Source organism: Pan troglodytes, chromosome X (genome assembly GCF_028858775.2).
Source record: "Pan troglodytes isolate AG18354 chromosome X, NHGRI_mPanTro3-v2.0_pri, whole genome shotgun sequence".
NCBI classification, from domain to species: Eukaryota; Metazoa; Chordata; class Mammalia; order Primates; family Hominidae; genus Pan; species Pan troglodytes.
Genome location: NC_072421.2, coordinates 24,510,730 through 24,525,617, shown reverse-complemented (window position 1 = coordinate 24,525,617; position 14,888 = coordinate 24,510,730). Strand labels below are relative to the sequence as shown.

The 14,888-nt window shown below is 41.0% G+C and overlaps 2 protein-coding genes across 9 annotated transcripts in view; one reads left to right on the top strand and one right to left on the bottom strand.

Moving 5' to 3' along the window:
* Positions 1–14,888, top strand: part of APOO (apolipoprotein O) — a 115,122-nt gene that overhangs the window by 13,123 nt on the left and 87,111 nt on the right. The gene's annotated exons all lie outside the window — the stretch shown is intronic.
* Positions 291–14,888, bottom strand: part of CXHXorf58 (chromosome X CXorf58 homolog) — a 32,252-nt gene continuing 17,654 nt past the window's right edge. For 2 of the 7 annotated variants that reach the window (XM_054677057.2, XM_016943906.4), the window contains exons 6-9: positions 12,998–13,216; positions 4,993–5,222; positions 1,729–1,882; positions 937–1,185 (exon numbers count right to left, since the gene is read on the bottom strand). In XM_054677057.2, coding sequence (XP_054533032.1) covers positions 1,126–1,185; positions 1,729–1,882; positions 4,993–5,222; positions 12,998–13,216 — 663 coding nt within the window. In that variant the 3' untranslated portion in view covers positions 937–1,125. Of the gene's footprint in view, positions 1,186–1,728; positions 1,883–4,992; positions 5,223–12,997; positions 13,217–14,888 lie in introns of all 7 variants that reach the window. The other 5 variants (XM_016943907.3, XM_063804080.1, XM_054677058.2 and 2 more) reach the window with 5 other exon arrangements.

Sequence of the window (14,888 nt, the reverse complement as noted above, 5' to 3'; positions counted from 1 at the left end):
AGCTGTTTTTCCATTCAACCAGTGTCCAGTACAAGCTCTGAAAACAAGGGGCTTATCATTCCATTTTTGAATATCAAATGACAATGCATTAATATCAAAGAGTGAACATTTATGTTAAATATATTCCAGTGAGAATCATACACATTTACTCCAATATTCTTCATCATGTAAGAGAATATTTTAGCAGAGAATGAGATCCTTTTGTAGGTTGCCGTGCCTGAATTAGATCAGCAATCAACCTACACGTTTTAAATGTTAAGTAAAATTAAAAATTGGATCTTTAAAGTTCAATAAATTATTGCAGTTTAATTATCATAGCCTCTGTGTAAAGTCTGATATAATCCAACAGCCTGGATCACAAAAGAAATCAATAATTTATACCATATTAGGAATGACAATTTATCAATTGAAAATGAAATTGATAAATATTACTCCAAATAGACTTCATACTTGAAAAATATCCAAAATAGATTAAAGCAGACGCAACATTCTGTCTCAGGTGCTTCCAATGCTCAATAGTGATTAGTTATGCCATGTCATGCCTCCTGTAGCAATAAATCCATTATTACTTTTATTATCATTCAGAATAGGTCATTCACAAGCTGTTCTGTAAAAATGAATTTCAACTTTAAAAAAGACACTAGAAGCTGACTCAAAAGGAGCCTTTCATTCTGTGAATTCTAATATTTATGCTAAGTATGGCCTGTTCAGATATTTGTTTAAATGAAGGAAAATCAAAATCGAATAAAAGTCCCAGGGACTAATCTCTTAAACAAAACTGTATACTGCTAGTTCAAGGGCATCTAACAGAAAAAATTTGTTTAGATTAAAATTCTGTCAGTAAAAGAATTTGTTCCTATGGCAATTCAAAAAGGCTTAAAATATGTCACACATTTAGTTAAGAGAGCATACTCAGGACTTATTCTATGTTATTTTCCTTTATTACACATACTCATTATTTATAGACAGACAAGCAGATTGTTAAACAACTTTGGTTTTCTGTCAATTAACTGTTCATTATCATGATGGAGAATCACCAGCTGCCAAGTTTTGATACCAGGAAAATGAGTCCTTTTTTCTTTTCCCAGCTGACACTCTGACATAGATTCCTTAGTTTTCACAATGTCAAAAGATGGAGTGGAGATGATAGTTATCCTTTGTACCTGATGGGCCCGTTTTTGGTTCCTAGGCAGAATTATCAATAAAAGTAGGAAGTGTTATATATTTGGTTTTTACTACTTTATATTTTAATGTTTGACTATATTTATCCTCATCTCAAAATATTTACAGCGATTTTTTAAATTACAAAGTAATAACATGAATACATGTCTGTTGTAAATTCCTATGATGTAAAAGTATACTGAGGCAGACTTTATAAAGCATAGTTCTTAATAAGTTTAGATAGAAATGACTTCCATTTTGAAAAAACCACCATCAGAGATGTGCTGAATCAACAGTGTCAACATACAGAGAAAATAATTTTTTTGCCAACTCATGCTGATATGGAGCCAAAACAGCTGGTTTTTATCAGAATTGCCACCAATATTAAGAATTTTTTTAAAAATGTTACCAAGATGAAATTCACTTTATACTATCTATGATAAATGTGTCAAATGTGTTTCAGCCTTGAACTTTAGATAAGGAAAATTTCATTTACGTAAGTACAGCTACTTTACAGACAGTTTGAATATTGTCCAAAACAATGAATTCAGTACAAGTTAAACTTACAGTCACCTCAGAAGTATTTTTTTCTTTAGCCAAATAAACTTTTCTCATTTTTTCAACTTTCATTTGAGCTTGCTTGGATCGACGACCCAGAAATTTAACTTGATTTTGCTGTTTGTAGGGCCGATATAGAGGTTGGACAGTTAAGTATGGACCCCTAGAAAATGTTTGTATTAAAAACAGAAAAATCACACAGAATAAAATATAAATGCAAAGCAAGTTCCAAATTTCATTAAAGCTTTCTCTAGCAAATATATCATAGACCTTAGCAACATTGGAGCAGCATTTCATGTAAGCTTTTAGGTTAAAGTTATCATTTCTGCTTGAGTTTACATAGCACAGTTCTTTATCTGGCACTTACGAAGGTGTACAGGTGATGATATTGACAGCAAAGATGATAAAAATTATAAAACCTGTTATCAATTTAAAATTAGCTTTCCTAGAAAATACTGTGTAGTAGCCATTTGAATCTTATTTTTTTACACCATATACTAACACAAAAAAGTATTACATTTCGTCCAGGCGCAGTGGCTCATGCCCGTAATCTCAGCACTTTGGGAGGCCGAGGCAAGCGGATCACCTGAGGTCAGGAGTTCCAGACCAGCCTGGCCAACATGGTGAAACCCTGTCTCTACTAAAAAAAAAATACAAAAATTAGCTGGGTGTGGTGGCGGGTGCCTGTAATCCCAGCTACTTGGGAGGCTGAGGCAGGAGAATTGCTTGAACCCAGGAGGCAGACTTTGCAGTGAGCCAAGATTGTGCCACTGCACTCCAGCCTGGGCGACAGAGCGAGACTCCAGCTCAAAAAAAAAAAAAATTACATTTCATAATGGTTGGAAAAACAAGCTGTTTTTAATCAGTGCTGGGATCAGATGCTATGTCCATAATCCCCTTGTCCTTACCATTATAAGGAACATAGACTCACTCAGTTTGAAAATTTTCTTTGAAAAGAAAAGCCTGCCAGCACGGTGGCTCACACCTGTAATCCCAGCACTTTGGGAGGCCAAGGCGGGTGGATCACCTGAGGTCCGGAGTTCGAGACCAGCCTGACCAGCATGGAGAAACCCTGTCTCTACTAAAAATACAAAATTAGCCAGGCGTGGTGGCACATGCCTGTAATCCCAGCTACTCAGGAAGGCTGAGGCAGGAGAATCGCTTGAACCAGGAAGGTGGAGGTTGTGGGGAGCCGAGATTGTGCCATTGTACTCCAGCCTGGGTGACAAGAGTGAAACTTGGTCTCAAAAAAAAAAAAAGAAAAGAAAAAAAAGAAAAGAAAAGCAAGCCCATGTGCAGGGGAGGTCAAAAGTGCCCGAGAATTAATATGTCCCTTCCTAAGCAACCCTTAACCAATGACTGATGGGTGTTGATGTATCAATACTGTAATTCCCCTGCCCCCTGTGGGATAATTCTGAGTTGCATGTTCTACATTGACTCTGACATTCCGGGGGGGGAGATTAAGCTCCAGTTACCCACAGTGGTAACTTGCTTGCTAACACACACTATTTTGGCTGCCTTCCACTTTTTTAACCTCTCCCTTCAGTTGTTCCTGGGATCACCTCCTAAATCTCTGTCTCAGGGTTTGCTTCTGGGAGATGCTAAACTACAACTGCATTCAAAGATGGCTTTATGAAAGTATTTTTTCTCTTGAATTGATTAATAATTTGGCTACTTATTTGGCTCTTAAATTACTTATTCTTGGATACTCAGTAGGATAAATCCAAATAGCAGGGAGATCAGGATTATATATGGTGGCAGAGAAAATTGCATCATTTATTTGACCTTGGTGGTAATAGGGTTAAATTCTATATTCAGTGCTCATATGGATGAGTTAGAGAAAATCTATTTCATGACAGACTGTGCCCTAAACCAGGCCATCTGTCTGGCAAATGTATAGCCTTGATCATAAAATATATGGGTTAAATTATGTTATTGGGTCAGAATCACTCATCTCTACTCCTGAAAAAAAATCCCCAGTATGTTTGCTTGACAGTGGGTCATCAGTGTCTTCTTCATGTACAAAGGGAGTATTTTTCATTTCAATTATAAGAGTGTGAAAATAGATTACCAGTAGGTCCTCTTACATATTATTATCTCTTTCTTCTTTTAAGAAAGCAGCTTAATTTGTAAATAAGATGGGCTAAGTGAGGCTTAGTAATGGAAAGAGAAAAGGAATATAATTGGAGTTGTTATATTCTGTCCATGTTGTTTCAGATCATAATAAATCTATTTTGCTACAACATCCATTTCTACAATGTGAACTGGCTCACATACTATTGGTAAAAAGGGGAATGACGTCACTCTAATTTATATGCAATTTATCTTAGGCAAGGGGAGCCAGAGTAGCAAGAATAGAATTATAACCTTCAGCAAAAAAGGAAAAAGCCCTCAGTTCTGTGCTGCATGGGCAAGGGGAGCCCTTTTGACTGTATTCATGAAAACAAAAATGAGCACCTGCATCAAGTGCTGTCTTCCCAGAGAGGCACACCCCACCCCCAACTCACCCTCGCTGCCCTCCACCCTACTCCTCCCCTACCCCCACTCCAGCCTTGGATGGCTCCTGGTTCTCAGCAGATCGCACTGCCTCTCATGTCCACTTAAAAGGCAACCATGCGGCCGGGCATGGTGGCTCACACTTGTAATCCCAGCACTTTGGGAGGCTGAGGTGGCCGGATCACAAGGTCAGGAGTTTGAGACCAGCCTGGCCAAAATGGTGAAACTCATTCTCTACTAAAAATACAAAAATTAGCCGGGCATGGTGGTGGGCACCTGTAATCCCAGCTACTCAGGAGGCTGAGGCAGGAGAATCGCTTGAACCCGGGAGGCGGAGGTTGCAGTGAGCCTAGATTGCGCCATTGCACTCCAGCCTGGGCAACAGAGTGAGACTCCGTCTCAAAAAAAAAAAAAGGCAACCACGCTGGCCTGGGGTCCCACTTCCATGTGCACTGTCTGCTCTAATGTCCATGCCCACTAACTGCTCTAATGAAAGAGTTGCCAGCATCTCCACTCTATGGTTGTTCATTTTTTTATATTTTCTGTGGCAGCCTCCAGCTACACTGAGCTGCCTGTCTGGTGGTACAAGTTAACTCCCCAAGTACCAATTGTCCTTTTTGTTAGTGCTCTGTTTACAAAATTGCATACATTTTGAGCAATCTGCCCCAACCCTATTTTCCCCATATATCCTATTATCTTTAGTGAGCTATCTGGCAGAATGTGAACATTTTCAGATATGCCCCTAGTATTGTAACCCCAGTGAAGAATCTGTTTTACCTAATTTCAGAAACAATCCGTAGCTGGTGCTTATGGATCTCTTGCGTTACTGGTCTCTGTAACAGAAACTTCATTTCATTTCGTAGACGGTTTGAGATCACTCCAGACTCTGAATAATGAACTATGTCATACATTAGCATTGTCCTGGGAATATTTTCAAGATTTAATTTGCGCCAGCTGTTATTTCTGCCGCCAGAAAATGCAGGGGCCTCATCGAAAAAACTGCGATACTGTAGGGAAAAAACAAGAATGATTAAGTTGGCCAGGTGCGGTGGCTCATACCTATAATCCCAGAACTTTGGGAGGCTGAGGCGGGTGGATCACCTGAGGTCAGGAGTTCATAGACCAGCCTGGCCAACGTGGTGAAAACCCATCTCTACTAAAAATACAAAAATTAGCCAGGCGTGGTGGCGTGTGCCTGTGGTTCCAGCTACTTGGGAGGCTCAGGCAGGAGAATTGCTTGAACTCGGGCGGCGGAGGTTGCGGTGAGCCAAGATCGCGCCACTGCACTCCAGCCTGGGTGACAGAGTGACTCCATCTCAAAAAAAAAAAAAAAAAAAAAAAAAAGAAAAGAAAAGAAAAGAAAAGAAAAAGAGAAAAAAAACAATTAAGACTGATTAGTTGGCCAGGTGCGGTGGCTCACACCTGTAAGCCCAGCACTTTGGGAGCCTGAGGCAGGTGGGTCACTTGAGGTCGGGAGTTCGAGACCAGCCTGGCCAACATGGTGAAACCTGATAGCATTAGGAGATATACCTAATGTAAATGACGAGTTAATGGGTGCAGCACACCAACACGGCACATGTATACATATGTAACAAACCTGCACGTTGTGCACATGTACCCTAGAACTTAAAGTATAATAATAAAAAAATACAAAAATTAGCTGGGCGTGGTGGCGCACACCTGTAGTCCCAGCTACTTGGGAGGCTGAGGCAGGAGGATCACCTGAGCCCAAGAGGCAGCAGTTGCAGTGAGCCAAGACTGCACCACTGCACTCCAGCTGGGGCGACAGAGTGGGACTCTGTCTCAAAAAAAAATTGATTGGTTGTGGGTGCTCTAAAATGTTTTTAGACACATTTCTCATGGTTCCACTCAAATGTCACTTCATCCAAAAGGCATTCTTTGATCCCATCTCTGAATTTTATTGGGATCTCTCTTCTATGACTCTTTTTACTGACTACTCAATGTTTTAGTTATCTGTGTATGACTTAGCTCCCTTATTGGAAGGCAGGAGCTATGCTACACATTATCATACACACAGTATCATACTCACTAAATATTTATTTAATGCATCAACATTTTTATGGCAAATATAACTCAGATAAGTTAAACTCAGATGGGCCTAAAAATTAATGATAATAGCTATGTGTTCTGCATACCTAGTAGAGCTTGTTCATGACATGCTTGGGTTGAGAGGACTTTTTTTTTTTTTGAGACAGGGTCTCATCCTGTCACCCAGGCTGGAGGGCAGTGACATGATCATGGCTAGCGGCTTCAACCTCCCGGGCTCCAGTGATCCTCCTTAGTAGCTGGGACTACAGGTACATGCCACCATGTCTGGCTATTTTTTTTTTTTTTTGGGGGGACAGAGTTTCACTCCTGTTGCCCAGGCTGCAGTTCAGTGACACGATCTCGGCTCACTGCAACCTCCGCCTCCTGGGTTCAAGTGATTCTCCTGCCTCAGCTTCCCGAGTAGCTGGGATTACAGGTGCATGCCACCATGCCTGGCTAATTTTTTTTGTATTTTTAGTAGAGATGAGGTTTCACCATGTTGGCCAAGCTGGTCTCGAACTCCTGACCTCAGGTAATCCACTTACCTCGGCCTCCCAAAGTGCTGAGATTACAGGCGTGAGCCATCACGCCTGGCCAATTTTTTAATTTTTGTAGAGATAGGGTCTCACTATGTTGCCCAGGCTGTTGAGAGGACTTTTGCACAAACCTTTTTAGAAATATGAGTTCATCTCTAGTATGAAGTGGAGATTTTCACTATTTTCCTTTGGAGTATTTGTAGAAATCCCACTTTTCTTTTTTTCCAATTTAAAATGACATCAAATTAGGAATTAAAAACACAAATATATATCATCACTTTAACATTATAGTCGTGCATTTAAGAGCCAGGGATAGGGCAGGAGGAGCTACAGTGCTAGGAAACAGAATAACAAGAAGGCCTTTAGGGTATATTACACAGTCACATTCATGCTTTCAAACACACACACACAGATGCACATACACATACACTCTCAACACACACCCTCACACTCACATATACACATACACACTCACACACATACACACACACAGGCAATCCTACCTTTGCACCATTTCATCTTTTTTTTTTTCCTTTTCTGGAGAATGGGGTCTCGCTATGTTGCCCAGGCAGGTCTCAAACTCCTGGGCTCAAGCAATCCTCCGGCCTCTGCCTCACCAAGTGTTAGGATTACAGACATGAGCCACTGCACCCGGCCTTTTCAAACTTTTTTTTTTGAGATGGAGTCTTGCTTTATCGCCCAGGCTGGAGTGCAGTGGCGCAATCTCGGCTCACTGCAACCTCCACCTCCTGGGTTCAAACGATTCTCCTGCCTCAGCCTCCCAAGTAGGTGGGATTATAGGCGTGTGCCACCAGGCCCGGCTAATTTTTGTATTTTTAGTAGAGACAGGGTTTCATCATGTTGGCCAGGCTGGTCTCGAACTCCTGACCTCAAGTGATCCACCCACCTCGGCCTCCCAAAGTGCTGGGATTACAGGCATGAGCCACCACGCCCGGCCTCCTGTTGCTAGCTCTTCAGCTCAAAGATCACAATATAAATGACAGATGATCATCATGATTAGTGACGAATCATGTCATACCTTCCAAAGTCAGTGACTGGTCACTGTGAATCTGTTATTCATTTCACACACAAACAGCAACGTATATAGTTGTGTTGCATTTTTGTCTCCCAATGATAAACCCATGTGACATTTTACAAAAATGGAAAATCAAAAGAGGGAATTCGCCGTCAAAGAAACAAAAAGTGGTACCCCTTGAAGTGAAATTGGAATCAATCATACATGGAGTTCTAGAAGAAATAGGTGACTGTGGGAATGCTAACACTGCCATCATTCAAGACGTTGCAGATCTACAGCTAGAGGAACTTGGTGAGGATGAACTTATCAACATAAATGAGGAAAGTGGCTATGATAAAAAGATGAAGCTTTCCCAGTGGAAGTGATGCTGGCCAAAAAAAACTTCATACTGAAGGAACTCTGAGATATTTTGCAACATTTAAAGTGCAAAGAATAAAATGTTGGCAGCTGATCCAAATTTTAAAAGGAATATGACAATACATCAAGACATAGAAAAGATGCTTATAAGTTATACTAGAAGAACAAGAAGGCAAGCACTGTTTAAAGTACTCTTGGTAAGTTATTTTTTCACAGCTTTATTGAGGTTCACATACCATACAATTCACCATTTAAAGTGTACAATTCAATAGTTTCCAGTATATTCACAGTTGGTAAGATATTTTATGAAGAAACAAAACACTTTGTCTATGTTTCTAATGTTTTAAATTATAGTGTACTAAAAGTGTTCTAAATGTGTTGGGTTTTTTTCTTTCATTTTCCTATGTATTTATAGCAGACAGCAAAAGAGTTTTTAATGTTTTGACAAAGAAGCTTGTTTTGTTTTGTTTTCAGAGATGGGGTCTCACTATGTTGCCTGGGCTACCCTCAAACTCCTGGGCTTAAGTGATCCTCTTGCTTCAGCCTCCCAAGTAGCTGGGACTACAGACAAAAAGTTTGAAAAGTCACAGGACAATCACAATTTTCCCCACAAATTATTAAGTTTGCTTTGCATGGTTTCAATTTGCTGTTCATTTTTATGGTCCTGCACTGCCATGCAAAGTAAGGCTGGGTATTTTTTTTCCTGAGTGAAGTAGTAAAATGGGTAAATATCATAGATCTGTCAATCATCTGCTCTGCCACTTATCAGATCTGTCTGTGACCTCAGGCAAGTTTTTTTGAGGCTTGTTAAACTTCATTTTTCTCATTTGTAAAAAAGGTCACATAATTTACAAACTTGAAGATGAAAGAAGATAACACACATGTAAAGTGCTAAAGACAGTGCCATACCCGTATAAGGACTCAAACGTCAACAATGATCTTATCTCTCTCTTCCAGTATGTCTATCTGGGGACTCCTCTCTATGACATTAATCCTTGACATGTTCACAATCTGAAAGTATGTGGTCTTTGTCCTTAGCAAAGATAGTTGGCATTTCCTGGTTCACTTCCCTAAACTCACAGTCTAAGACTCTAAAAGAAAGAAAACATAATTGGGAGTCTCTAAGGCACTGCATTAATTTCATGTTTCACACTGAAGCAAATGAGTGAATAGTTAAGGCTGTATACAGACATACCTCAGAGATATTGTGGGTCTAGTTGCAGACCACGGTAATAAAGTGGATATCACAAATAGAGTCATGCTAATTTTTGGTTTCCCAGTGCATATAAAAGTTATGTTTACATTATACTGTAGTTTGTTAAGTGTGCAACAGCATTATTTAAAAAAAAATGTACATACTTTAATTTAAAAATACTTTGTTATGGCTGGGCACAATGGCTCATGCCTGCAATGCCAGAACTTACGGAGGAAGAGCTGACAGGATCACTTGTGCCCAGAAGTTCGAGACCAGCCTGGGAAACATAGCAAGATCCCATCTCCACAAAAAGAAAAAAAATACTTTATTGCTAAAAAATGCTAATGATCATCTGAGCCTTCAGTGAGTCCTATTCTTTTTGCTGGTGGAGAGTCTTACCTTGATGTGGATGACTGCTGACTGATCAGGGTACTGGTTGCTGAAGGCTGGGGTGGCTGTGGCTTTTTTTTTTTTTTTTTTTGAGACAGGGTCTCACTCTGTTGCCCAGGCTGGAGTGCAATCATGGCTAAAGCAATCCTCCCACCTCAGTCTCCTGAGTAGCTGGGACCATAGGGGCATACCATCACACCTGGCTAATTTTGGGGCGGGGGTTAATTTTTGTAGAGACAGGGTCTCCCTATATTGCCCAGGCTGGTCTCAAACTCCATCTTCAAGAGATCCTCCAATCTCAGCCTCCCAAAGTACTGGGATTACAGCCATGAGCCACTGTGCCCAGCTCATGAATGTTCTCAATAGCATCTAGAATGGTGAATCGTTTCTGGATTTTTAAATTTTACTTTACCCAGATCCATCAGGGGAATCATTGTCTATGGCAGCTATAGCCTTATGAAACATATTTCTTTTTTTTTTTTTGAGACAGAGTCTTGCCCTGTCACCCAGGCTGGAGTGCAGTGGTGCAATCTCGGCTCACTGCAAGCTCCGCCTCCTGGGTTCACGCCATTCTCCTGGCTCAGCCTCCCAAGTAGCTGGGACTACAGGCGCCCACCACCACGCCCGGCTAATTTTTGTATTTTTTAGTAGAGACGGGGTTTCACGGTGTTAGCCAGGATGGTCTCGATCTCCTGACCTTGTGATCCACCCGCCTTGGTCTCCCAAAGTGCTGGGATTACAGGCCTGAGCCACTCCGCCCGGATAGATTTAGCATAATTTTTAAGGGCCCTAAAATTTTCAGAATGGTAAATGAGAACTGGCTTTAAGTTAAAGTTACCAGCTGCATTAGCCCCTAACAAGAGACTCAGCCTGTCCTTTGAAGCCAGGCATTGACTTCTCCTCTCTAGCTGTGAAAGCCCTAGAGGGCATCTTCTAACAGTATAAGGCCATTTTGTCTACATTGAAAATCTGTTGTTTAGTGCAGCCACCTTCAACAATTATCTTAGTGAGATCCTCTGGATAACTTGCTGCAGCTTCTCCATCAGCACTTGCTGCTTCACCTTGCACTTTTATGTTATAAAGACGGCTTCTTTCCCTAAACTTCACGAACCAACCTCTGCTAGCTTCCAAAGTTTTTTCTGCAGCTTTCTCACCTCTCTGATCCTTCATAGAAATGAAGAGAGTTAAGGCCTTGCTCTGGATTAGGCTTTGGTTTAAGGGAATATTGTGGCTGGTTTTTCTTTTTTTTTTCTTTTTCTTTTTTTTTTTTTTTTTTTGAGACAGAGTCTCACTCTATTGCCCAGACTGGAGTGCAGTGGCGCAATTTCGGCTCACTGCAAGCTCCGCCTCCTGGGTTCATGCCATTCTCCTGCCTCAGCCTCCCTAGTAGCTGGGACTATAGGTGCCTGCCACCATGCCCGGCTAATTTTTTGTATTTTTAGTAGAGACGGGGTTTCACCATGTTAGCCAGGATGGTCTCGATCTCCTGACCTCGTGATCCGCCCACCTCGGCCTCCCAAAGTGCTGGGATTACAGGCGTGAGTGGCTGGTTTAATTTTCTATCCAGACCACTAACACTTTCTCCATATCAGCAATGAGGCTATTTTGCTTTCTTATCATTTGTGTGTTCGCTGGAGTAGCACTTTTAATTTCCTTCATAAATTTTTCCTTTGCATTCACAACACGTTTAACTCTTTGGTGCAAAGGTCTAGCTTTTGGCCTATCTCAGCTTTTGACATGCCTTCCTCACTAAGCTTCGTCATTTCTAGCTTTTGATTTAAAGTGAGAGGCGCATGACTCTTTCACTCGAACACTTAGAGGCCACTGTAGGATTATTAATTGGCCTAATTTCAATATTGTTGTGTCTCAGAAAATAGAGAGACCAGAGGGGAAAGAGAGAGATAATGGAATGGCTGGTTGGTGGAGCAGTCAGAACACATACATTTATTGGTTAAGTTTGCCATCTTATATGGGCTCAGTTTGTGGTGCTCCAAAACAATTACAATAGTAACATCAAAGATTACTGATCACAGTTCACCATAACAGATATAATAATAATGAAAAGATTTGAAATATTGCAAGAATGACCAAAACGTGACAGAGACACAAAGCAAGCACATGCTATTGGAAAAATGGCACTGATAGATTTGCTTGATGCAGATTTGCCACAAACCTTCCATTTGTGAAAACACAACATCGGCCAGGCGTGGTGGCTCACGCTTGTAATCCCAGTACTTTGGGAGGCCGAGACGGGCAGATCACCTGAGGTCAGGAGTTTGAGACCAGCCTGGCCAATATGGTGAAACCCCGTCTCTACTAAAAATACAAAAAAATTAGCTGGGCGTGGTGGCACATGCCTGTAATCCCAGCTACTCGGGAGGCTGAGGCAGGAGAATCGCTTGAACCCAAGAGGCAGAGGTTGCAGTGAGCTGAGATTGCGCCATTGCACTCCAGCCTGGGCGACAAGAACGAAACTCTGTCTCAAAAAAAAAAAAGTATGTAACTCAATGGTTTTTAGTATATTTACAATGTTGTGCAACTATCACCACTGCCTATGAATATTTCAGAATATTTCCATCACCCCAAAAGAACCCCCAAATTCCTTAGCTCCCTACATATAAAAAGCCATATATCACATGATTTCCTTTATATGAAATATCCGGATTAGGCAAATCCATAGAGACAATGCAGACTGGTGGTTTATGGGGCTGGAATGATGCAGGAATGGAGAGTGACTGCTTACTGGATGCAGGGTTTCCTTGCGGGGTAATGAAAAGGTTCTGGAACTAGATGGTGGTGATGCTTGCACAACCCTGTGAATGTACTTAATGCCCCTGAATTGTACACTTTAAAATGGTCAATTTTATGATGAGAACACATGGACACATAGAGGGGAACAACACACACTGGGGCTTACCAGAGGGTGGAAGGTGGGAGGAGGGAGAGGATCAGGAAACAATAACTAATGGATACTAGGCCTAATACTTGGGTGACAAAATAATCTGAACAACAAACCCCCTTGACACGAGTTTACCTATATACAATAACAAACCTCCACATGTACCCCTGAACTTAAAATAAAAGTTAAATTAAAAAAAAATTTTAAAAGAAAGTTCTAGTGCTTGGGCATCCGAAAATAAGTTTCATTCTATAGAATATATTTGAAAAATAAAATAAAATATAATAAAATAGTAAATTTTATATTGTGTTATATTTTACCGTAATAAAAAAGTATGATTCTATCTTCTTGGATGACAGAGTTAGGAAGACTTGCTTGGTTTGTTTTTCTAAATCTAAATTCCTTACTTGTACATAATCTTGCATGGTGACAACATCCATTATATCAGTTACTTTGGACTTCGGGAAAATACGTTCATCTTCCATAATTATACGGTGAAATTTCCTTTCCCCCATTAGTTTGCAAGCATCAACCACTGCCTGTAAAGAGAATAGAAAACAGACTTTAAAAATAGTAGAATAGCATTAATGATCAGCACGCCCTTTACATATTTCTTCTGACAAATACATCAAATATTGTTCCTTTCTTCTAGCAGCTTGCTATTCAATAGAAAGGCTGCATTTGCAAAGAGATTATATAGGGATTATTAAACCACTTAAAATTGTTTCCATAGCTTTATCTACATAGTTTTTTTTTTTTTTTTGAAACGGAGTCTTGCTCTGTCACCTAGGCTGGAGAACAGTGGTGCCATCTCAGCTCACTGCAACCTCCACCTCCTGGGTTCAAGTGATTCTCCTGCCTCAGCCTCCTGAGTAGCTGGGACTACAGGCACATGCCACCACACCTGGCTAATTTTTTGTATTTTTAGTAGAGACCAGCTTTCGCCGTGTTAGCCAGGATGGTCTCGATCTCCTGACCTCGTGATCCGCTCACCTCGGCCTCCCAAAGTGCGGGATTATAGGCGTGAGCCACCGCGCCAGGCCATCTACATAGTTTTTAAATGCAGCTAGAGGAATTGCTGAGTCCAGAATCCTCAGAGAACATAGTTTTAAAACAACTGGTTTTTCCCCTTAAAAGACTTTTAATTCTTTTATTTTGAAAAGCAAAACAAACCTGTAATATCATTCGTGCGGTCAATGCAGAGAAAACTTATCTGGTGATTCAACGAGTTACCGTAGGAACTGCAATGAAAGGTGTCACTAGTACCACCTCTCTTTTATGTGTTAATACACTGCTGGTAAGTGGAAACATGTATATTTCAGACTGTTTAAGCCTCCCTCCCTTCAGACTTCATTCTCAGCAGCTAAAAAGTGGCAAATAGAGGGGTTTTCTTTTCTCTCCCAAATGTCAACATTTTATGCTCAAGGAAAGCACCTGAGAGGTCAGAGACAGAAGAATCACAGAATATATGGAAGCTCAAATCCTGATGGGCCCTACTTATACCATACCCTTCCACATATAAGTATCCTGTGCTAAGAGCTATACATAGACTGTGAGTAGAGACTTAAGTACTCTGCACCCCCGCCATAAGTATGTGCTGACTCTTCTAACACATATTTATATTACAGATCTGTACTTCTGGCCACAAAGGGTATGTTTATATGAAGGGAAGGATAGCACAAAAGAAAATTCAGGGCGGGCGTGGTGGCTCACTCCTGTAATTCCAGCACTTTGGGAGGCCGAGGCAGGTGGATCACCTGAGGTCAGGAGTTCGAGACCAGCCTGGTCAACATGGTGAAACCTCGTCTCTACTAAAAATACAAAAATTAGCCAGGCGTGGTGGCAGGTGCCTGTAATCTCAGCTGCTCGGGAGGCTGAGGCAGGAGAATCGCTTAAACCCGGGAGGCGGAGGTTGCAGTGAGCCGAGATCATGCCACTGTACTCCAGCCTAGGGGACACAGCAAGACTCTGTCTCAAAAAAAAAAAAAAGAAAAGAAAAGAAAAGAAAAGAAAAAAGAAAATTCAAACATCTTTTGATTCCAGATAAGTTTCTTTCTTCCTTTGTATGTCAGAATGCGGTATTTGTGAAAGTATGGGAACTCTGTGTTATAATGTTGATACAAGGCCTAAAAGAGTGGTTGAGGCCAGGCACGGTGGTTCACACCTGTAATCTCAGCACTTTGTAAGGCCGAGGCAGGTGGATCGCCTGAG